This window comes from Nycticebus coucang, chromosome 22 (genome assembly GCF_027406575.1).
Source record: "Nycticebus coucang isolate mNycCou1 chromosome 22, mNycCou1.pri, whole genome shotgun sequence".
Lineage (NCBI taxonomy): Eukaryota > Metazoa > Chordata > Mammalia > Primates > Lorisidae > Nycticebus > Nycticebus coucang.
Window position 1 is genome coordinate 11,591,145 of NC_069801.1, and position 24,625 is coordinate 11,615,769.

At 38.8% G+C, this 24,625-nt stretch overlaps 1 protein-coding gene across 4 annotated transcripts in view; it reads left to right on the forward strand.

The window, feature by feature from the left end:
* The window catches only part of SPEN (spen family transcriptional repressor), a 113,831-nt gene that overhangs the window by 36,642 nt on the left and 52,564 nt on the right, over positions 1-24,625 (forward strand). For 2 of the 4 annotated variants that reach the window (XM_053577184.1, XM_053577185.1), the window contains exons 2-3: positions 3,111-3,431; positions 6,563-7,039. In XM_053577184.1, the coding sequence (XP_053433159.1) occupies positions 3,111-3,431; positions 6,563-7,039 (798 nt within the window). Of the gene's footprint in view, positions 1-3,110; positions 4,685-6,562; positions 7,040-24,625 lie in introns of those variants that run through there. The other 2 variants (XM_053577187.1, XM_053577186.1) reach the window with 2 other exon arrangements.

Here is a 24,625-nt window from a genome sequence, read left to right on the forward strand (position 1 = left end):
AATACAGCTTTGCAGCTAGCAAAGCAGTTGAACTAACACCCATAAATACAGGTGGGGAGACAATAAATATCCACTAATGTGTCTCTACATAAACTATTCTTTTAATGTCATTTTTAAAAACAACTGCAAATAGACTACATAATATATGTGGGCAAAAAGGCAATTAAGTGAATCTCTTGAAACACTAAATGTATAATAAACAGCATATTATCAACATTTACGTGATTCACATCAAAATGATGACATCCTAAAACGTATTCCTTTTAAAGGATAGATTTATCAATAAAATATTACATATTTTTTAATACTCTGGTACAATACTTCTTCATATATTGCAGGAAAATTAATTGTAGGTTTAGTCATCTGCTTAATAATTCTTTTCCATTAGCTCTTATTAATAAAGAATCACAATTAGATCATAAATAAACAGGCAAATTATTAATTACATGATTTGAGGTTTAGGATGAAAAATTGTAAAAATTAGTTTGATATACAGCAAAGTTATACAATACAGTAAAACCAACTGTCTAATATTTTTGCCTTGTGTTAACTGCTCATAGTGAAAAAGGAATAAACTTTTTAGTGATGGAAAATACGATGAATTATATTTTGGAACTTATTTTTCAAGAGGAAGAAGGAAAAAGATTTCAACAAAATGAAGGGCTAATACAGATCGTAATAAAGGCATCTTGAAATCAGGGAGGCCATGTGCTTGCTATATGAAAAACTTTATTCCCCCAACAACATACAGAAAACAAAAACTGCACTGTGTTTGTATTTATGTCTACAGTCTAAGTTTCCTTTATGGATACTAATCTATAACAAAGCACTTCACAATTGCATACCGTCCCACATTCCCCTGAACTAGAAATAACTCAAGATGTTGTATTAGTTCTTAAAATCCCCAGCAAAATAACCTTCATCATTTTCCTGGCCATTCCAAAGCAACTGGGCCCTGTCAGGAACACAGACGCTTAAGCCCAAGAGTTGGAGGTTACTGTGAGCTGTGACGCTATGGCACTCTACCGAGGGTGACATAGTGAGACTCTGTCAAAAACAAACATTTTTAACCATTTTAAGTGTACAGTGGCATTAAGTATATTTACAATGTTGTGTAACTATGATTACTATTTCTAGAACTTTTTCATCATGCCATATGGAAACTATACCCTTTAAGTAGTAACTCCTCATTCCTGTCTTCCTCCAGGTACTGGTAACCTCTGTCTCTGAATTTGTCTCATAGGTACCTACTTCTTATAAGCTGGATCACATACTGTCCTTTTGTGTCCAGGTTTTTTTTTTTTTTTAAAGGCTAGTCAGGTGAAGCAATGGTAATGAAGAAGGAACAAAGGAATCTGTAACTGGTTGTGATTAATTAGTTGTAAACACCCCTGCACTTGGACCAGCCATGTCCAATGTCTAGCTTATTTTGCTATTATAATGTTTTCAAAGTTTATTCATTTTGTTGTATGCATCAGAACTTTCTTTTCCTTTTATGTCTTAATGATATTCGATTTCTATATACATACCACATTTTGTTTATCCATTTATCTATTGATGGACATTTGGATTGTTTCTATGTTTTGGCTATTGTGAATAATGTTGCCCTGAAAATTTGTGAACACAGAGTCTCAGTTTTCAATTTTTGTTGGAGTGGAATTTCTGCGTGATATGGTAATTCTAAACTTACCTTTTGGACCAGGTGCAGTGGCTCACGTCTGTCATCCTACCATTCTGGGAGGCTGAGGTGGGTGGATTGCCTGAGCTCACAGGTTTAAGACCAGCCTGAGCCAGAGCGAGACCCCGCCTCTAAAAATAACTGGGCGTTGTGGGGGTTCCTGTAGTCCCAGCTACTTGGGAGACTGAGGCAAAAGAATTGCTTGAGCCTAGGAGTTGGAGGTTGCTGTGAGCTATGATGCTACAGCACTCACTCTACTGACAAAGTGAGACTGTCTCAAAAAAAAAAAAAAAAAAGCGCTTGCTCTTACCTTTCTAACATACCATATTGTAAGTACATAAGACATAATTTATTAACTCCTAATGAAATGTGCAGGATTTTCTCTCTCTCCCTCTTTTTTTATTTTAAAAAATAGGATCTTGGGCGGCGCCTGTGGCTCAGTGGGTAGGGCGCCGGCCTCATATACCGAGGGTGGTGGGTTCAAGGCCGGCCCCGGCCAATCTGCAACAACAATAAAAAAATAGCCGGGAGTTGTGGTAGGTGCTTGTGGTCCCAGCTACTCAGGAGGCTGAGGCAAGAGAATCACCTAAGCCCAGGAGCTAGAGGTTGCTGTGTGTTGTGATACCACAGCACTCTACCGAAGGGCGACAAAGTGAGACTCTGTCTCTACAAAAAAAAAAAAAAAATTCCTGGAAACCTCTGAGATACATTTCAGCTAAGTATTCTAGAAAGGTTATGGGTAGTTGAGTAAATATTTAAGAAATAAGAGTAATAAAATAATGTGGTACATATATTTGTGCCATAGAGAAAAATTTTAAGTATAAAAGAGAGACATTTAATTTTTATTTATTTATTTATTTTTTGAGACAGAGCCTCAAGCTATTGCCCTGGGTAGAGTGCTATGGTGTCACAGCTCATAGCAATCTTAAACTCCTGGGCTTAAGCTATTCTCTTGCCTCAGTCTCCTGAGTAGGTGGGATTACAGGCACCCACTACAACACCCAGCCATTTTTTGGTTGTAGTTGTCATTGTTTGGCAGGCCCAGCCGAGATTCGAACTTACCAGCTCTGGTATATGTGCCTGGCACCTTAGCCACTTGAGCTACAGGCACCACTGACATTTAATTTTTAATTATTATTTATTTTTTCATTTCAGTTTTGTACTGGGTTATAGAAGATTAGGTTACATTGTTTGTATTTGTCAGGTAATGTCCAAGTTGTAGTCATGCCCCTCACCCAGGAGGTGGGCCAGCATACCCTTACATTGTGCCTATTAGGTGAGAGCACAACAAGAGAGTGATTTTAGAAGTTGCTTTGCAACCCCTCTCTCATACACACATAATGTAAATATGAAAAATAAGAAACAACATTTAAAAAACTTGTTTTTAAAAATTATTGACATGCAACAATAACCTTGACTTTGTTTTTTCCAGATATGGCCGCGTGGAAAGTGTCAAAATTCTCCCCAAAAGGGGATCTGAAGGAGGAGTGGCTGCCTTTGTGGATTTTGTGGACATCAAAAGTGCACAGAAAGCTCACAACTCAGTCAACAAAATGGGAGATAGAGACCTACGCACGGATTATAATGAACCAGGCACCATTCCGAGTGCTGCTCGGGGATTGGATGATACAGTTTCCATAGCATCTCGTAGTAGAGAGGTTTCTGGGTTCAGAGGAGGTGGCGGAGGGCCTGCTTATGGCCCCCCCCCATCACTTCATGCACGAGAAGGACGTTATGAGCGGAGACTTGATGGGTAAGTTCCAAGGTTTCTGTAGGCAGGTATTTTGTATTTGATATGGTGAGAAACAGAAACTCATATTTAGGGGCCCCAGATGGATTTAAAATTTTGGGCATTCTCAATGTTTCCCATTTTGGGTTGGAAACGGAAGTGATTTCTATCCTAATGGCTGGTATCTTATGGAATCATAGTGGATATTTCCTGCAGCTGATTGGATATCTACTCTTGAGATACAAAGTGTGGAAGATTTCCTGCAACAGCATCATTTTTGGAGTTACCTGTCATCTAGAATGAATTATTCCTTCTCTTGGATAATGTTAAGGGCTTTCTTGGATATATCCTTTCTACCTGATGGAGCTATTTGGATTTTGTGGTCATACTATATGGAATATTTCCGGAATATTAGAGCCTACAGATTGTTTTAGGGTTGATATCTGCTTCTCCATTTTCACTACAGAAAGTGTACAAGTGAATTGGATTGTTACAACAAATTCTAGAAGATCATAATGATTCAACCCCTTGGATTCTACAAACAATACTTTTACATGGAAATGTGTACTTGGATGAAGAAGAGAGAAGTTGGTGCTTGATTTTTCCATTTTGGATCTACACAATTTCTATGTTGTTGGAATTATACTCCTTGATGGAATGGGGGAAAATTGAAATGATGGACTTTCCTAAATTCTGGAGTATAGCCATTCTTTTCTAATTGCTGGAATGGATGGGATGTCATGCTGTCAAGTCTACATTAGCCCAGGGGAAGGATCACTATATTATTTTTTAAGCATGTTGCCGTCCAGCTAAAAGTACTTTAGCTTTAAACACATGGTGATGATCAGTTGTGGATACAGCAATAAAAATTGACTAGGCTGGATGGCTACAAAAGTGAACTGTTGGCGAGCAACTGTGCCTTCATTTGTTGGAATTGTAGAGAATATTTCTTCTTCTGCCTGCTATCTGAGTCATACTTAGGGCTGGAGATTTTTATGAATGTGGATCAATTTATAATTGTCTACTATTTCAAGAAAGAAGTCTGGGGGTTTGAGAGTTACAGTTTGTCTGGGACTTCTTGCTTCCAGTGGAATTATTTTGTCTGGTCACTAAGATTTTTTTTTTCCTTGTGGTTCATCTAAATATCATTTGACACCCTTGCCCATTAAGAAGGTGGATTACCCCCATAAGAGGGGCCAAAATTGGGGAAGTTATGTTCACAATTCTCTCCCTAGATTTAATTGGGATTATAGGTCGTGTTTCCACACTTGGAAAAGGTTGGTATGTCCTGACCTGTGTATATTAGCCCTCTCCTAACCCAAGTCAAACTTTCTCTCTCCCCCCACTAACTCTAGAAGTATTTAGTACTAATAGATGAATCAGAGAATAGCCATTAGATTTCAGCTCTGCTGCCTCTTGTGCCTGCCTTCTTTATCTTCATAATGGATGAGAACTTTTGCGTATTTATAAAATAGCAGCTGTAGCATTGTAGCAGTAATTCTCCTAGAACTTTTGCCTATTGCTTCTGTTATATCATTAATAATGGCTTTCACTGATTTAATATTGATAAGGTATGAAATGAATTATTTATGAAATTTTAAGTCTTGAGGGAATCCTTCTTGTTAGCCAGTGAAATATCCAAATTTCAGAATTACAGTGAATAAAAAAGGAGAAAGTCATTTTATACATTTAAGTAGGAAAGATTACTAAATTTTTTGTTGTGCCAGTTGCTTTTCATAATAGCAAAAAAACCAAAACTAGCTTGGGAAAGTGGGATTGCTACTAAGACAAATGGTGGGTAAAAATGAATCTTAGTGGAAAGATACTGGGAATTTAGGCATGGATTAGGGAGGGCATAGTATTGTTTTACGATTTTGCTAGATACTCCCTTTTGAAGAGATTTAATTCTTTATCTTTCATGATTCTTCAGTCTCTTTTGCAATACTTTTATATTCTTTGGCTGAAAAATATTGACATCATACTATAGTATTTCTAAATTAAGCAACCTTAGAGTACCTTACTTTTCCCAACATTCCCTAGCTTAAAGCTAAGAGAACATATTTCCTGTAACTGTTAAATGCATACGTTATCAAATTGAGTCATGGAGTGGGCATTTTAGAAATTATGTGGAATTTGATAGCACAAGGAGAGACAATAACTTTTATTCTTAGTTAAATTTACATAGACTAGCATGTGGTGATCCAATATTGACAGTCTGGGTTTTTTATAAAGATTTCATTTTTATTATTAAATATAATTGTTTGGGCACTGCCATGTAGTTCTCTGTAGTTTAGTAATTTTTTATGATTACCTAAGTAGTCAAAAGTTAATGGGAAAAAATTATAGCTAGAAATTTTTTTCTGGACTTCCTTGAATGTCCTTCCTACTTTGGGACATGCACTACAGCAGGGCTTTCATGTCTGTGTTAAAATGTAGTGTGGAGGCTCCGTGCCTGTAGCTCAAGCGGCGAAGGCACTGGCCATATACACCTGAGCTGGCAGGTTCGAATCCAGCCTGGGCCTGCCAAACAACAATGACAACTACAACCAAAAAATGGCCAGGCGTTGTGGTGGGCGCCTGTAGTCCCAGCTACTTGGGAGGCGGAGGCAAGAGAATCGCTTGAGCCCAAGAGTTGGAGGTTGCTGTGAGCTATGATGGTACGGCACTCTAGCCAGGGCGACAGCTTGAGACTCCGTTTCAAAAAAAAAAAAAGAAATGTAGTGTGGGAATGTGGCCTAATATAAATTTGTAAGTAAATAAAAGGTATATATTTTAATCAGATGAAAAGTATAAGAAACTTTGATATTAAAATGGCAGTCTCTTCTTATTCCATTAAACTTTAAGTGAAAAAGAGATAATATATGCATTTTTAATACAAATAAGAAAATCCCTAATAAAATGAACAACTGACCTGGAGAACACTAGTCATGAAAGCCCAATATACAATTAAAACAATGATTGCTCAGTTGCGAAAATAATTTTTGGAGTCCAGTAAAATGTCAAGCTTGTTAGTGTTTGCTTAGTAGATTAAATGCTGTTTAGAAAATGACCAGTTGCAATGACAGAGACAGTGCTGAAGTGAATGTTTGCATGACTTGCTTTTAGTTTTGCTTGCTCCTTTCTGATTAAATATTTTTCCCCCCTCCTAAATGCAGGGCTTCAGATAACAGGGAGCGTGCTTATGAACATAGTGCCTATGGACACCATGAACGGGGGACGGGAGGATTTGATCGGACAAGACATTACGATCAGGATTACTATAGAGATCCTCGAGAGCGGACTTTACAGCATGGGCTCTATTATACTTCTCGGAGTCGAAGTCCAAACCGCTTTGATGCTCATGACCCCCGATACGAACCTAGGGCTCGGGAGCAGTTTACACTGCCCAGTGTGGTACACAGGGATATCTACAGGGATGATATGACCCGGGAGGTACGAGGCAGAAGGCCAGAGCGGAATTACCAACACAGCAGGAGTCGGTCACCACATTCATCCCAGTCTAGAAATCAGTCTCCTCAGAGACTGGCTAGCCAAGCGTCTAGACCCACAAGGTCCCCTAGCGGCAGCGGCTCTAGAAGTAGATCCTCCAGTAGTGATTCAATCAGCAGCAGCAGTAGTACCAGCAGTGACAGGTAGGTTAATAGCCTTTTGTTATCACAGACAACCTGTTAAGCAAATTCTCACCAATCAACGGTAATGATTTTAGCATAGTAATAGTACGTTTTTTTAAAGAAAGTAATCTTGGATCACATACATATGTAAAGAGTAAAGAAACTTTGATTAGCATGTGGCTATTGAATTCATCAATCTGTCAGGTACTTGAAGACAAATAATGATTTGCACATGGTGTTTCATCCTCCAGATGCTTAATATTAAAATTAAATGGTCAAAAAGGATGAGAAATGGTGTGTGAGGCAAGTCTTGCAACACTGAAAATGTGGTATCTCTTTAAAGTTTTTAATTTCTTAGGTGTATAATACCAGTTTACTTCTATTGTTTTGGTTGAACATTTGTGAAAGCAGTTTGGTTAAATATGTATTGGTGAAATATATTGTTGGCACATTTATTATCAGTGACTTATGAACATATTTTAACTAATTTTAATGTCAAGGTGGGTAGCCAGTTTATAAACTCAAGTAGAAAAGCTTTCTTTAAATGCAAGTTGTAAATATACTGTTCTGTAAGGCTGACTAACTCATTTCACTAGTTTTTAATTTTTTTTTTACAAAGTTTTATTCTAAAAAATGAAAATAAATTGAAGTTAAAAAGGAAACTTAAAAGCAAGGTATATGGGCTTTAAAATCATAGATCTAGATAGATGGTATAGATTTTTTAAATATGTGAACAGAAATGTGGAAATGATATAGATTATTTTTAATAATCTTGGACAAGTTACTTATGTTCTCTAAGCCTCAGCTTTCTCATTTTTTATAAGGACCTTCATAAAGTTATTGTGCAGATTGCAATTAAAATTTCATATTGAGTACTTTAATACCTCGTACATGTTAGTAAATACTGCCCTTGATAATTGCTAGCTATTATTACTACTTCAGATGGTAATAGTCCTTGGGCATTTCCTTTTTCTAGGTATTGTTATTCAACCTGTTAATCTCATATGTCCTAGTTTTAAATTTAGGTGGTGTATATTTTAAATTTATAATGTTCAAGTTCTTTGACCTGATTAAAAGGGGGCTCAGATTATGTTTCTTTTAATATTACCTGTTTGAAATCAATTTAAGGAAAGTGATGGTTATGTAATTGAATGGCTGTTTTTAGGCTCTCTGAATTTTCTGATTCACAGTAATAAGTGGAAACATTTTACATATCTCTCCGCCTAGCAAGATGTAATTCAGACAGTCTGGAAGATTTGCATATTAAAATGAAAAACCAGGCAGTTTAGGAAATCAGGAAAGGTAGCTTCTGGCTTTAGCTTTGCAGCTCTGAGACGTGGATGAAAACCCTTTTTTTTTTAACACAATACTTAGGAGACTGGTTTTACTTAGAGTGAAAATATTTTGCAAAGGACAAAGTCAACACAAAGAAACAATAAAAAATACCAAGAAAGAGAACAGTTAAGTGCAGCTCGAGGAGTCCCAGCAGCTCTTTTGCACGACAGGCTCAGAAAACCTTTTTAACTTCTTTGATTTCACTTAGTATTCTGTATAGATAAATAATTGATGAAATTCATTTGAACCCTATAAACTAATTATAAAATCTTGTGTTTTACTTTCTTCTGTATAGAATTGTATAGGATACTTGAGTTTTAAGTCATTTCCCCAAGACCTGTCTCATTAAAGGGATGCTTCTGTGTTATTGCATCAGAACTTACTGAAAAAGACAGCCTATTAAAAAAAAAAGAAAAGACAGCCTATTGTTTGTGTTAGAGGAGAGTGATGCAAGGCATTCAGAGGGGCAGATTTTGAGCTTTAACAGTGGTTTGGGAATCTATCCTTCAGAATTGTAGGCTCAAAAGCTTAAGCTCAGAGGTGATTTGATGAAAGTGATAGAGCTAGTTGCTGCTCACCATAATAAGAAAAAGGAGCCCTGCGCTTCTGAATATTTACAGTCAGAAAGATAACTTCCAGAAGGGTAGGATGTGCTTAGAAAATCTGAGAACTAAATTACTTAATGCAGAAAAATGTTGGTGAGCAAGAGGACTTTTGATGATTATCATACTAAGTTATGGTAGCTAGGTTTATTCATTTCTACCAGCAGTTCTCAACCTGTCGCTTGCGACCCACAGGAACTGTATTAAGGGCCACGGCATTAGAAAGATTGAGAATGCATAGGATGGGGTTTGGCACTGTAGCACAGTGGTTATGGTGCCGGCCACATACACTGAGGCTGGTGGGTTTTGACAGCTATGTAATGACAGTTTTTGTATCTGTGTGTATAAAGAACAGTGGGGGAACAGAAAGAGAAGTATTTTGACTACTGGGGAGATCTGAGAGATGGCTTTTGGTTGGGCTATGAAGAATACACAAGACTTGAATAAAATGAAAGGAATTTTAGGCTAGACAGGGAACATTGCGGGCAGAAGGAAAAACCTGAAGAGATACAGATAGGTGGAAGAATGTTTTCAGAACAGCAAATAATTGATAATGTTAACCATGCTAGTGGTTTTGAGTTTCATTTTGTATGCAGAGGTGGGCTGTTAATGGGTTTTAGAAGGGAGATTGCTTGTTGAGTGAGATCTGTGCTTTAGAAAGGCAACTGATGACTCAGCTATCTATCTTAGTACCTTGGAGAAGGGAAACTTGGAGAGATTGAGAGTGCCTAACTGAGGACAGGTGACAGAGACATTATATTAAGAATCAGATTATGCCAATTTATGAGAAACAGAATGAACTTTTTGGTGGTCTTAGTGCATGCCATGGAGCCTAATACACTGCCCTTCTCAGAGCATGTGTTGATTAGTAAATAGTTGACACGGGCTCAATGCGAGGGTGCATGGCCCACTTCTTGGGTGCAGGACACAACTACAACAGGAACTACCTGACAAAAGCAAACATTGTGTAATTGTTTGTACCCTTATATTAATCTGAAATAAAGAAAGAAAAATAGTTCAAATACTTACAGTTCTTAGTTAACATGAAGTATCATAAGGCATAGCTAAATGTTTTGGTAATTTGTGATAGAAGCAAGCTCACAGAAATAAAAATTCTCCTGGTATTGAGAGCGTATCCAGTATCTCTGGGTTCATCCTCTCTTTTATTAGCTGTCCTCATTTCCTGTATATTATATTGAATTCAAAGTGTAATATTTTCAAATGTATGTAAATTCTGAATGTTCAGCTTCCTTTTGGAAGAAATAAATTCTTTTTTGTAATCCTTAAAACTGTACAAATGTGTTGGGCGGTGCCTGTGGCTCAACGGAGTAAGGCGCCGGCCTCATATGCTGGAGGTGGTGGGTTCAAACCCAGCCCTGGCCAAAAACTAAAAAAAAAAACAAAAAAAAAAAACTGTACAAATGTGAGGCTGAAATTCCTGAAAGTCCTTTAAAGATGTTTAAAATGAACACTTGTGTAGAGTAGATAAGATATAGCCTTTTTTTTTTTTTTTTAAATACCTACAGAGACAAGTTTCTCTTTTGTCCCCAAGACTGTCAGGGAAATTAATCACCTTCCATTTTCCTTAATTGTTACAGCTTAGGTGAACAGATTCCTAATAGTGCATTTTTTTTATTATTAAATCATAGCTGTGTACATTAATGCGATCGTGGGGCACCATACACTGGTTTTATAGACCGTTTGACACATTTTCGTCACACTGGTTAACATAGCCTTCCTGGCATTTTCTTAGTTACTGTGTTAAGACATTTACATTTACATTTACTAAGTTTCGCATGTACCCTTGTAAGATGCATTGCAAGTGTAATCCCACCAATGACCCTCCCTCCCTCCCCTCCTTTTCCCACTTCCCCCTATTCTTAGGTTATAACTGGGTTATAGCTTTCATGTGAAAGCCATAAATTAGTTTCATAGTAGGGCTGAGTACATTGGATACTTTTTCTTTCATTCTTGAGATGCTTTACTAAGAAGAATATGTTCCAGCTCCATCCATGTAAACATAAAAGAGGTAAAGTTTCCTTTCTTTGTGTTTTTGGCCGGGGCTGGGTTTGAACCCGCCACCTCCGGCATATGGGACTGGTGCCCTACTCCTTGAGCCACAGGCGCCGCCCTAAAGTTTCCTTTCTTTAAGGCTGCATAATATTCCATGGTGTACACATACCACAATTTATTAATCCATTTGTGGATCGATGGGCACTTGGGCTTTTTCCATGACTTAGCAATTATGAATTGGGCTGCAATAAACATTCTGGTACAAATATATCTTTGTTATAATGTGATTTTTAGTCTTCTGGGTATATACCTAGTAGAGGAATTATAGGATTGAATGGCAGATTTATTTTTAGATCTCTAAGTGTTCTCTAAACATCTTTCCAAAAGGAATGTATTAATTTGCATTCCCACCAGCAGTGTAGAAGTGTTCCCTTTTCTCCACATCTCTGGTCTTGGGATTTTGTGATATGGGCTAACCTAATAGTGCATTTTAAATGAGTAAACATAGTATTAATGGCAGTCTAGTTGTGAAGTTCTTATAAATTACAGAGCTATGATTTCTGGAAAACCATTTGCAGTTTTTTTTTTTTTTTGAGACAGAGTTGTTTTCTCGTTATTGCCCTTGGTAGAGTGCTAAGGTGTCATAGCTCATAGCAACCTCAAACTCTTGGGCTCAGGTGATTCTCTTGCTTCAGCCTCCTGAGTAGTTGGGACTATAGGTGCCCGGCCTTTTAGAGATGGGGTCTTTCCTCTTGTTTAGACTGGTCTTGTATCTGTGAGCTCAGGCAATCCACCCGCCCAGAGTGCTAGGATTACAGGTGTGAGCCATCTCGCCCGGCCCCCATCACAGTATTTTAACTAGTGAGAACTGGGGATCATGGCCGTATGTACTGCAGTACAGAGGTCTCTCTTTCTCTGTCACAACCATTTATTGAGCCATTTTTCCTTTCAACAGAACATTTTATTATTTTTTTTCTCATACAAGTTTATTAAGTTCTGGTCTAGTTTCAAAAAGTATAAACACACTGAAACAACAGAACATTTTAAATTGTATGAATTCCACAAGAGCATTTATTTTAAAATCTCTTTATTGAGGTTGAAGATATTTTATTTCTGTAATTCCCTATCACTGGATTCTTTACCCTTAGTAGCTTATAAGAATTTTGTTTAGGGTAAATAAATTGAAGTTATTCGTTGAGGTTAAATGAGTTTCTAAACTTTCGAAATATCTCTTTTTTTGAGACAAAGTCTCATCATGTCGTCCTTGGCAAGGTGCCATGGCATCACAGCTCACAGCAACCTCGAACTCTTGGGCTCAAGTGATTCTCTTGCCTCAGCCTCCCAAGTAGCTGGGACTACAGGCGCCTGTCACAATGCCAGGCTATTTTTTGGTTGTAGTTGTCATTGTTGTTTGGCAGGCCCAGGCTGGCTTTGAACCTGCCAGCACGGGATATGTGGCTGGCGCCCTAGCCACTGAGCTACAGGTGCCGAGCCCAGAATATCTTTGAGTAATATTAACTGAGCTGGTTCAGTACTCGTAGCACAGTGGTTATGGTGTCGGCCACATGTACTCAGGCTGGTGGGTTCGAACCTAGCCCAGGCCAGCTAAATAACAATGATAGCTGCAACAAAAAATAGCTGGGCATTGTGGCGAGTGCCTGTAGTCCCAGCTACTTGGGAGGCTGAGGCAAGAGAATCACTTAAGCCCAAGAGTTGGAGGTTGCTGTGAGTTATGATGCCACGGCTAATTATATCTCCAAAAAAAATAAAAAGTATATATATGTATATATATACTGAGCTTTCTTTTCTAGTGATCACAAAGATGATTGGGCTGGTTTAGGGGATTCTTGAACTTGGATGGTTAAAAAAAATAACATCTTTTCTCTAACCTGTAACTGAAATTAAGCATTGCTTTCCATTATGAAAGTAGGCAACAAAATATGTAGGCAACAGCATTATTAACAATGTAATTTATTTTTTTTACCAATATAAATTCATAGCTATTTTATTTTGTTATTAAGTCACTGTCTCACTCTTTCGCCCTGGGTAGTGTGCCACAGCATCATAGTTCACAGCAGCTCAAACTCTTGGGCTTGAGCAGTCCTCTTGCCTTAGTCTCCCAAATAGCTGGGACTGTGCCTGGCTAGTTTTCTCTATTTTTAGTAGAGAGAGGGTCTTGCTCTTGCTCAAGCTGGTCTTGAACTCTTGAGCTCAAGTAATCCACCTGCCTTGGCCTCCCAGAGTGGTAGGATTATAGGCACAAACCCACGGAGCTTGGCCACTCCGCTTGTATATTATAGTTGCAGATATCTCAAATTTGAGTTTATATTCATTGTTATTTTCAAATTAAGGTAGTTATTGAACCCAATGTTAGGTTGCATTACTTAATGTTAATAAAGTCATATATTAGTATATCACAAAAATTTAAACATTTAATAACTTTCAATATAATTAATTTCCTTTCTATTCTTACTTACTTTACTTTGTACATTTAAAAACATTCTGAAAAGTTGTCCATAGACTTTAACAGATTGCCAAAAAGGGTCCCAAGCACCTTTGTAGTTCCAGTTAGCCCTATGAATGTTTATTGAATGTATCTTGGAAAATGGACAGAAACGTAATGGAAAATGAACAGAAATGTAATGGAAAAGGGTTAGATTTGGATAATCCAAAACTTTTTCTTTTAACAGATTATTTTCCTGAATCTGTTTTTGGGCTAATGTTAACTTGAGTTTACATTTAGCCACCCATTTAATAAGTAATGCCTTTTTGTGCATCAGATTTATGAAATAAGTTTAATGGCAAATTGAATAGAGCCCTAAGAATAGGGCCAATTTGGATTAAATATTGGCCATGACTAATCCAAAAAAGAAATTCTGTGTGTCTGATTAAGAGTTTAATATGTAATTAAATTATTCTAGATGTCTGTGGCTAGATACATCTTTCTAGCTTTATAAAAGGTGGCCCCGTTTTCTGGTCCCCTTAAAACTCTGTCTTCTAATCAAGCCTTTGCCTTTGAACCAAGTTCATCTGAAGGAGGTTATATTAAATAACTATAGACTTTTATTCTTTCTAATCATAAAAATAAACATTTAATATATAAATTCTTTTTTTTTTTTTTTTTTTGTAGAGACAGAGTCTCACTGTACCGCCCTCGTGTAGAGTGCTGTGGCGTCACACGGCTCACAGCAACCTCTAACTCTTGGGCTAACGCGATTCTCCTGCCTCAGCCTCCTGAGCAGCTGGGACTACAGGCGCCCACCACAATGCCTGGCTATTTTTTTTTGTTGCAGTTTGGCCGGGACTGGCTTTGAACCCGCCACCCTCGGCATATGGGGCCGGTGCCCTACTCACTGAGCCACAGGCGCCGCCCTAATATATAAATTCTTAAAAGGAACATAGTAATAAGCAAAGAGAACAACACAAGAATAACTGTGTAATGAGTGACATCTCAATGTTTCTGTTGTCTATGTTTTTCAATAAGCCATGTGGCCTTGATCATACTTACATACCTATTTGAAGAAATCAAAATTTTAGAGCAAGTTTTCTTCATAAAATAGATTTGAAAAATTAGAAAATGTGCTACTTTTTAAAAATGACTATTTCTCAAATTTTCATTGTATAGTTGTTACATTATTAAAAGTTTTTTGAATTGTCATCATCTGGAATATATAAGGGAGAAGTTTGGGGATAGGAAAGGGAGAGAAAGAGAAAGACAAACATCCACAACCAGAGTTCCTGGGCCAGGAAGCAGCCAAGCAAAAGAGCTGAAAGTAATGAGGACTCACGCCTGTTGCCTGAGCTCAATTGACCCTATTCTTAGCCTGAGCAAGAATGAGACCTCATCTCTACAAATAGAAAAACTAGGCTTGGCGCTCATAGCACAGTGGTTACGGTGCCAGCCACGTACACCAAAGTTGGTGGGTTCAAACCTGGCCCGGGCCAGCTAAACAACAGTGATAACTGCAACAAAAAATAGCCGGATGTTGTGGTGGGTGCCTGTAGTCCCAGCTATTTGGGAGGCTGAGGCAAGAGAATTGCTTAAGCCCAAGAGTTTGAGGTTGCTGTGAGTTGTGATGCCATAGCACTCTACTGAGGGCAACATAGCAAAACTCTGCCTCCAAAAAAAAAAAAATAAATAAAATAAAGCACAAAATTTCTTACTATAATAAGAAGCATTTTTTCCCCCCTATCAAGACCAAATCAGCAAATTGTAAATAATCTAGATGTTAAATTTTAGTTTCTTACCTAGAGGGGATGTTTTATTCTCAAATATTCTGTCTTTTTTGTGAGTAGGTTTTGTAGTTCATTTATTTAAGTTATGGGAGATCATTTTCTTCCAAGTTCAAGTGGAACATTTTTCAAAATGTTGTTATTTTGTAGCCTTGTGAAATAATATGGATGATGCTGACTGAAAAGATGAGGGAAACAATTAAGAATGGTATACGGTAAAGGCTATGTTACCAGTTTGATGAAAGTACTTCAAATTGTATATAAAACCAGCACATTGTACCCCATAATTGCATTAATGTGCACAGCTATGATTTAATTAAAAAATAAAAAATTAAACAAATTAAATAAATTAAAAAATAAAAAAAGAATGGTATGTATCAGTCTCCGCGCCTGTAGTCAGTAGCGAGGGCGCCAGCCACATATACCGGAGCTGGCAGGTTCGAATCCAGCCTGGGCCCGCCAAACAACAATGACAACTACAACCAAAAGATAGCCAGGCTTTGTGGCAGGCACCTGTAGTCCCAGCTACTCAGGAGACTGAGGCAAGAGAATCACTTAAGCCCAAGAGTCTTTGGTTACTGTGAGCTGTGATACCACGTCACTACCCAGGGCAACAGCTTGAGACTCTGTCTCAAAAAAAAAAATAAAAAAAAAGAATGGCATGTATCAAAGAAACAAAATGTACCTTCTATTTCTCTTTTTATTACAGACATGCTTATTCAGGTGCTAATTGGGAAGAAGGAATGCTTATTTTATGATTTGGCTGTACAGTTTGCTATGATACATACCGTGTGCTGGAAACGGCAGCAGTTTTGATGCATACATTAAATAAAAATTAGTTTCTTAAAATAATAAAGGAATTCCGGTGGCACCTGTGGCTCAGTGAGTAGGGCTCTAGCCCCATATACTGAGGGTGGTGGGTTCAAACCCGGCTCCAGCCAAACAGCAACAAAAAAATAGCTGGGCATTGTGGTGGGTGCCTATAGTCCCAGCTACTTGGGAGGCTGAGGCAAGAGAATTGCCTAAGCCCAGGAGTTGGAGGTTGCTGTGAGCTGTGACGCCATGGTACTCTACTGAGGGCCACAAAGTGAGACCCTATCTCTTAAAAAATAAATAAATAAAATATTAAAGGAATTAATAGTGATTTGTTTTTTTTTTGGTGAAGTCTTACAATGTTTAATCATCAAACCATACTTGTCTGACTTTATCATCAAAAATGATTTTTTTTTTTTTTTGAGACAGAGTCCCAGTTTGTTGCCCTTGGTAGAGTACCATGGCATCATAACTCACAGCAACCTCAAGCTCTTGTGCTGAAGTGATTCTCTTGTCTCAGCCTCCCAAGTGGCTGGGACTACAGGGTTCTGCCACAATGCCCGGCCATTTTTTATTTTATTTAATTACTTTATTATTATTATTTTTTTTGAGACAGAATCTCAGGCTATTACCTTGGGTAGAGTGCTGTGGCATCACACCTCACAGCAACCTCAAACTTTTGGGCTTAAGCGATTCTCTTGCCTCAACCTCCCAAGTAGTTGGGACTACAGGCTCCCCGCCACAATGCCCAGCTATTTTTTTTCTTTTTTTGGCCTGGCAGTTTTGTAGACATGGTGTCTCGCTCTTGCTCAGGCTGGTCTCCAACCAGTGAGCTCAGGCAATCTACCCACCTCTGCCTCCCAGAGTGCTAGGATTATAGGCGTGAGCAACTATGCCTGGCCATCAAAAATGATTTTGTCTTCTGGGAGGCCTAGGTGGGTGGACTGACTGAGCTCATGAGTTCAAGACCAGCCTGAGCCAGAGTGAGACCTCCTCTCTAAAAATAGCCGGGCATTTTGGCAGGTGCCTGTAGTCCCAGCTGCTCAGGAAGCTAAGGCAGGGTAATCACTTGAGCCCGAGAGTTTGAGGTTACTGTGAGTTAGGACGCTACAGCACTCTATCAAAGGTGACAAAGTGAGACTCTCTCACCAAAACAAAAAAAAAAATATGAATTCAGTTGGAGATAAAAATTTATTTTATAGCATTGTGGTTTCTTATTCTCAGATAAATTTTATCTGGTCAAAATAGTTTGTGTTAATTTTTTTTTTTTTAAACAGAGGAAACACACTGACATTAAAATTAGTGCCTTTTAATCTCAGAAAAAATGATGTTACTGAAATTAAACCTTGTTTGTGATGTTGGCAATTAGAACACATGATATTTTTTTCCTGGCCTATTCTCCTATTCTGTTTGTAGCTACATAGGACTGAAGTTACAGTATAAATTAATTAAGTTGGTTTTGCATGGTACCAAAGGTACTATAGTATCTTTCTTATTTTGTTCCTCTGCTCACACATGTCAGTTTGAGATGAATTACTTAAATTGGGATTTTGTTCTTTGTGTAAAGAGAAGGTATCTGTGCTAAGAGACTATTGAGATATAAATTATTTGCTTGTCCATTAAAAAAGGAAAAATTACGCTAACACATGAAAGAAAGTCAGTGATTAGGTATATATCATTTTTTTGGAATAACAACAAATGAAGTGTATGTTTTAGGATCGTTCAGAGGATTTTCAAGGAGAATAGTAAAGGTTTAGTGAGGTTTTTCATTAAAAAGTCCAAAATCAAGAATAATAAATGTTTTTAGGAGGACTGTTTCTTTTCTTCCTTTTTTTAGACAGAGTCTCACCACGTCACCCTTGGTAGAGTGCTGTGGTGTCACAGCTCACAGCAACCTCAAACTCTTGGCCTTAAGTGATTCTCTTGCCTTAGCCTTCCAAGTAGCTGGGACTGTAGGTGCCACCACACACCTGGCTATTTTTTTGTCGCAGTTTTCATTGTTGTTCAGCTGGCCCGGGCCGGGTTCGAACTCACCACCCTCAGTGCATGTGGCCGGTGTCGTAACCACTGTGTTACGGGCGCCAAGCCAGGAGGACTGTTTCTTAATTTACCTTGTGCTACTTACTTTCATTTAAAATGAAAATATTTGTACTCTTATTTTAAGCCTAAATAAAATACTGTGTATTGCACTTTAAATAGCTGATTTATTTCTGGTTTTTATAACCATTCTTTGACTTTATTAGTTCTACTTTATTTTTACTCTTTTAGATAATTGAAATTATCTGAGATTTTAAAAGGGAGAATGTTTTGCTGAAAATCAGTGTTAAGAATAAAATCAATTCTTTGCACTGGACCCTTCCAACTGTTCAGTGATCTCTTTCTTGAAATTTACAACTGTTGTTTGTGATGGAATCCAGTTAAAGCCCAACTAGTGGTTTTATTGACTCTGTATGATTAGGTATTCTTTCTCTTTGAAACACTGGTATCTAAATTCTTTTAAAAAGTTAACTACTTAGAGAGGGAAGGGTTGTTGGGAAGAGAACAGTAGCTGTGTTTGTGTGTCCTTAATCCTTGAGAAACATTACGTCTTGCTTCATTTTGAATGGCTGTCTTAAATACCTGTTGCTATCCAAAAGCAATAACATTTACTTGTTTCCTGCTTAATGCTATTTTGGGGCTGTTTAGCAGCATAGAATAAATGTTTAGTAGTGTGTGCTTTGGAGAGACACCAAAACTTTTTCTTACTCCCATGAGTGATAGACAGACTGCAAAGGTCACTGAAGAGTCCGCGTTTTTGAAGCATTTTTTTTTGGCTGCTGCCTTGTTATTGTGCAGTAACATACACACAGCCCTGCCTTTGGGGGGTCTTTTAGCCATCCAAGCCTTTTTTATGGTAAATAAGGAGTATGGAAATGTGCTTACTAATGTTCTGGTAGGCTTAGCTCTCATTATGGAGACCTGTACAGTTGATTTTCTTTCTGGTTTTTTTTTAGAGCACTTCAGTAATAAAATTTTTTTTCGTCATATAAGTTTTGTCAGTGAGCATCCTGTATAGAATAGGCGTTCCATTTTGGAAACAAGCACTAGGTTGACCTATATTTACACTAATGGGAATGTTGCTTTCATTTTTGCTTGCTTGCTGGTGAAATGACAACCAGGTAGACTTAGTTCTGAGAACAAATGAGGAAAGCTCACCATGTACCACCTGGGTAGCCCCCGTGTCTGAATGTTGTAGGGGAAGCTAGGAATTGCTTGTTTGTGACTTGAACCAGCCCAAACTGGAGCCATCCAGTTTGGGTTGGCTGTTTGCCACCTCCCTGAGGCTTCCTTGTTTTGCCAGAGCTGCCAGGTGCATGGGGACTGGGCAGGCAGTGGGAGGTGTCTATTATCCTGGGTTTGTTCCTGGGGAGGAGGTATTTCTCATCTAGCAAGAGTAAGCGCACTGGCAGCTGGAAGCTGGTGTAAACTTTGCTATTCTGAGCACATCTTTCCCTTATTAACTCCTCACTCTAGTAGTCACTTTTGGTCTTCTGCTCTTATAAGCTAAGACTTCAAAAACGGCTTCTGCCCTTATCTCTGCTTGGTTAACAGCACAACATGGTCTTCATTTGGGGACAAGTTTACTACTACCAGAGACCCCAGGAATCTTGCTTTTAGCTAGGTTGGTCTGTTTGAAGTAAAGAACTCTCTCTCTCAATCTCTCCTCTTTTCATTCTTTCCTTTTGGGTTGTGCTGGATTTTATTTTGGTTTGTTAGGTGGAAGGAATTAAGATAGGTTTGGGGATAAAGTTGTGATTTGGTATCTTGTGGATTTTTATTTAATCTTGATGAAGACAAATTTTAAATACATATTGCTATAAAAATTAATACAAAGTCCGGCATGGTGGCAATGCCTCTAGTCCCAGCTACTTAGGAGGCTGAGGCAATAGGATCATTGGAGCCCAGGAGTTCCAGTCCAGCCTAGGTGATTCTAAAACAAGACATGAACAAAGGAATTTGGCAGGTTAAAATTCTAAACAGCAAATTTTAAAATAAAAAAAAAAAAAGCCATATCAAATTGTATGTACTTGGAAACAAAATACTTAAAGCCAGTATTATAAATAATCAACACATTGAATTCCACAAAGGCATTGAGCTATGTATATATAACTTAATAAAAAAAGGAAAAAATAGGGCGGTGCCTGTGGCTCAGTGAGCAGGGTGCCGGCCCCATGTACCGAGGGTGGCGGGTTCAAACCCAGCCCCTGCCAAACCGCAACAACAACAAAAAAATAGCTGGGCGTTGTGGCGGGCACCTGTAGTCCCAGCTACTTGGGAGGCTGAGGCAGGAGAATCGCCTAAGCCCAGGAGTTGGAGGTTGCTGTGAGCTGTGTGACGCCACGGCACCCTACGGAGGGCAATAAAGTGAAACTCTATCTGTACAAAAAAAAAAAAAAAAAAAAGGAAAAAATAAATAAAATCAAAATATATCAAATAAAGACCAAATGAAATAAAAAAAAATCCCAGTATTATGCTTAAATTGAAAATTTTAATGTCATGGCTACTTCGTGCATAAGGAACCTCTTTCTCAGCTTGCTTCTTTGAGAAATAAGGGAGTTTAGTGATTAAATATGGCCCGATTTCTAACTCCAGAACACCCAAAAGTTACTATAAGATATGTATATTGGAGTAAAGCCCTAAATAAAGGAGTCTATTTTGTCTTGTTGAATGACAGAACTGAGGTATATATTACATGTAAATTTCCATAGCTTTGCTTTCTTTTAAGCTTTTTGGAATGAGATTGAAACCTCTGTTAATCATTTTTACTTACAATAAAAGTTTACTCAGTGTAGCTTTGGTGATCTTATTCCTTTTTTTTTTTTATTTTTTGAGACAAGGTCTCACTCTTGCTGGGCTAGATCATAGGTCACTGCAACCTCAAACTCCTGGGTTCAAGGGATTCTCTGGAGTAGCTGAGACTATAGGCATGCACCACCACACCCAGCTAATTTTTCTAATTTTGAAGACAGGTTCTTGCTATGTTGCTCCGGCTGATCTAGAACTCCTGGCTTCAAGTGATCCTCCTGCCTTCACCTCCCAAAGTATTAGGATTATGGGTTTGAGCCACTGGCTAGGCCCTAGTCTTTTCTTTTACAAACTTTTTGGGTTATTTTCACTTGGAGGCTTTCTTTTTTCTTTCTTTCTTTCTTTTTTTTTTTAGAGACAGAGTTTCACTTTTATTGCTCTCAGTAGAGTGCCGTGGTGTCACACTGCTCGCAGCAACCTTCAACTCCTGGGCTTAGGTGATTCCCTTGCGTCAGCCTCCTAAGTAGCAGGGTCTACAGGTGCCTGCTGCAACGCTCGGCTATTTTTTTTTTTTGCAGTTTGGCCGGGGCTGAGTTTGAACCCGCCACCCTTGGTATATGGGTCCCGTGCTGTGCCCATTGAGCCACAGGCGCTGCCCCACTTGGAGATTTTCTATGGTCATTTTCAAAAGCCACGGCACAATTTATCCTTGACCCAAATAAGGAATGGTCCATGTCCTATTTCCTAAAGGAAAATGTGCCTTTCTCATTTAAAAATAAACATTAGCATTTTCTGAAGTTCAGTTAACTAATATTTCCTTTTTTTTTTTGGAGACAGAGTCTAATTATGTCACTCCAGTAGAATGCAGTGATGTCACAGTTCACAGCAACCTCAAACTCTTAGGCTTAAGCGATTATCTTGCCTCAGCCTCCCAAGTATAGGTGCCCACCACAACACCCGGCTATTTTTTATTACAGTTGTCATTACTGTTTAGCTGGAACCCGCCAGACTTGGTGTATGTGGCTGGCGCCGTAACCACTGTGCTATGGGTGCAGAGCCTGAAATTTCATTGTTAACAAATCTGTATCTTAGTGTCTACTATGGTATTGTTTTTCTCTATAAAGGGTAGGTAGTCTTCCCTTGTGAGAAAATGGAAAGAGCGCCCTCTGGTAGTTTATTTACTTATTCAGTCAGTCACTAAATTATACTGCTGGAGTTTACTAATACTAGAAATTCTATAAAATCTTCTCTATGGAAGATTTCTGAACCTACTTTGTACAATAAATAAACTTCCTCTTTCCAGGTAGTCCAAATAGTAAGTGAAATTTCTTTGCATAGCAGATTTTGTTTTCTCCTAAGAATCTCAGGCCCATACTTTAAAAAGTTTTTCTTTGGGCCAGTCTAAGTGGCTCACCTGTAATACTAGCCCTCTGGGAGGCAAGGTGGGTGGATTGGCTGAGCTCAACAGGTTCAAGACCAGCCTGAGCCAAAGCGAGACCTTGTCTCTCTAAAAATAGCCAGGCATTGTGGCTGGTGCCTATAGTCCCAGCTACTTGGGAGGCTGAGGCAAGAGGATCACTTGAGCCCAAGAGTTTGAGGTTGCTGTGAGCTGTGATGCCAAGGCACTCTACTGAGGGTGACAAAGTGAGACTCTGTCTCAAAAAAAATTTTTTTTGTTTTTCCTTTGGTGTAGAAGAGGGAATTAGAAATATATGCTAATTGGCTGGGCTTGGTGGCTCACGCCTGTAAGCAATCCCAGCACTCTTGAGAGGCCAAGGCGGTGGATTGCTTGAGCTCAGGAGTTCAGAGACCAGCTTGAGCAAGAGTGAGACCCTGACTCTATTTTTTTTTTTTTTTTTGGCCAGGGCTGGGTTTGAACCCGCTACCTCTGGCATATGGGACCGGTGCCCTACTCCTTGAGCCACAGGCGCCGCCCGACCCTGACTCTTAAAAATAGAAAAGATTAGCTGGGTGTTGTGGCAGGTCCCTATAGTCCCAGCTACTCTTGAGGTTGAGGTAAGAGGATTGCTTGAGCCCAGGAGTTTGAGGTGGCTGTGAGCTATGACACCGTGGCACTTTATCAAGTGACAGAGTGAGACTCTGTTTCTAAAAAAAAAAAGAACTGGCCGGGCGTGGTGGCTCACGCCTGTAGTCCCAGCGCTGTGGGAGGCCGAGGCGGGTGGATTGCCTGAGCTCAGAGGTTCGAGACCTCTATGTAACAGCGTGTGAGCCAGAGTAAGACCCCGTCTCTACTAACATCAAGAACCCGCCAGAGGAAGATAAAAAACAGTACTTCAAACAAAGAAGAATGAACAAGGAAGTTGAAATTAAAAATAAAAAAATTTAAAAAAAAAAAAAAAAAAAGAACTATATACTAAGATCAAGATGAAGGTAATAAAACATTTTCTTACAAATAGGTGGGAAATTTTTATTTTTATTTTTAGAGACAGAGTCTCACTTTGTCCCCCTGGGTAGAGTGCCATAATATCACAGCTCACAGCAACCTCCAACTCCTGTTGCAGTTTGGCTAGGGCCGGATTTGAACCCACCAACCTTGGTACATGGGGCCGGTGCCCTACTCACTAAGCCACAGGCACCGCCCAGGAAAATATTATATGTAAAATAACTCACTAAAATTGCATTGGATATTTTTAGAATTTGGCTTAACCATTTGACTTTGTATGAATGCCACTAAATTTTTTTAAAAATTTAAGTTTTTTTACTTGTGGTAAATTGTTGGTAGAATTTATCTTGTACCAGACAAGGGCTATTTTTTTGGCTTTGTTTTGTTTTTTTTAGAAGTCATTAACAAAGATAGTTTTTAAAGTTTGAAGTGGTAAATACTATGATATAAAGTTCTACTTTAAAAAATTGTAGGACATCCGTAATCCTAGCACTCTGGGAGGCCCAGGCAGCTGGACAGCCTGAGCAAATTGAGACCCAGTCTCTACAAATGGAAAAATTGGCGAGGCATTGTGGAAGGGACCTGTAGTCCTAGCTACTTGGGAGGCTGAGACAAGAGGATGGCTTGAGCCCCAAGAGTTTGAGGTTGCTGTGAGGTATAACACCATAGCACTCAACCCCAGGGTGACAAAGTGAGACTATGGCCCCCCCCCAAAAAAAATCTAAGTAATTCTTCTCTGCTCTTTTGAGGGCAGGTTTTGGGGAAGAAAAGACAGGTTCTTGCTAGGGATAGAATGCAATGACCTCATCATAGCTCACTGGAGCCTTAAAGTCCTTGGCTTAATGGTTCCGCCTGCCTTAGTCTTCCAAGTAGCTTGGACTGTAGGTGTTGCACCACCATGCATGCCTGGCTAATTTTTTATTTTTATAATGATAGGGGTGTCGCTATTGCCCATGCTTGCCTCTCTGCTTTTACAGTGGGAATTTATTTATTTATTTATTTTTTGTAGAGACAGAGTCTCACTTTATGGCCCTTGGTAGAGTGCCGTCGCCTCACAGAGCTCACAGCAACCTCCAACTCCTGGGCTTAAGCGATTCTCTTGCCTCAGCCTCCCGAGCAGCTGGGACTACAGGCGTACAGTGGGAATTTATGCTCTTAAGGATCAATCTGTTTACTTGCTGGGGCTATCAGGAATTATAATAAGGAATATGGGCGGCGCCTGTGGCTCAGCGGGTAGGGCGCCGGTCCCATATGCCAGAGGTGGCGGGTTCAAACCCAGCCCCGGCCAAATTAAAAAAAAAAAAAAAAAGAGAGAGAAAAAAAAAGGAATATATGTGATTTCTTTGTTGAGATGCTACAACATTAGTTTTTCTTAATAGTTTTTATACTAAAAAACAGTTAAGTTCAAATTGGTAAACTTGT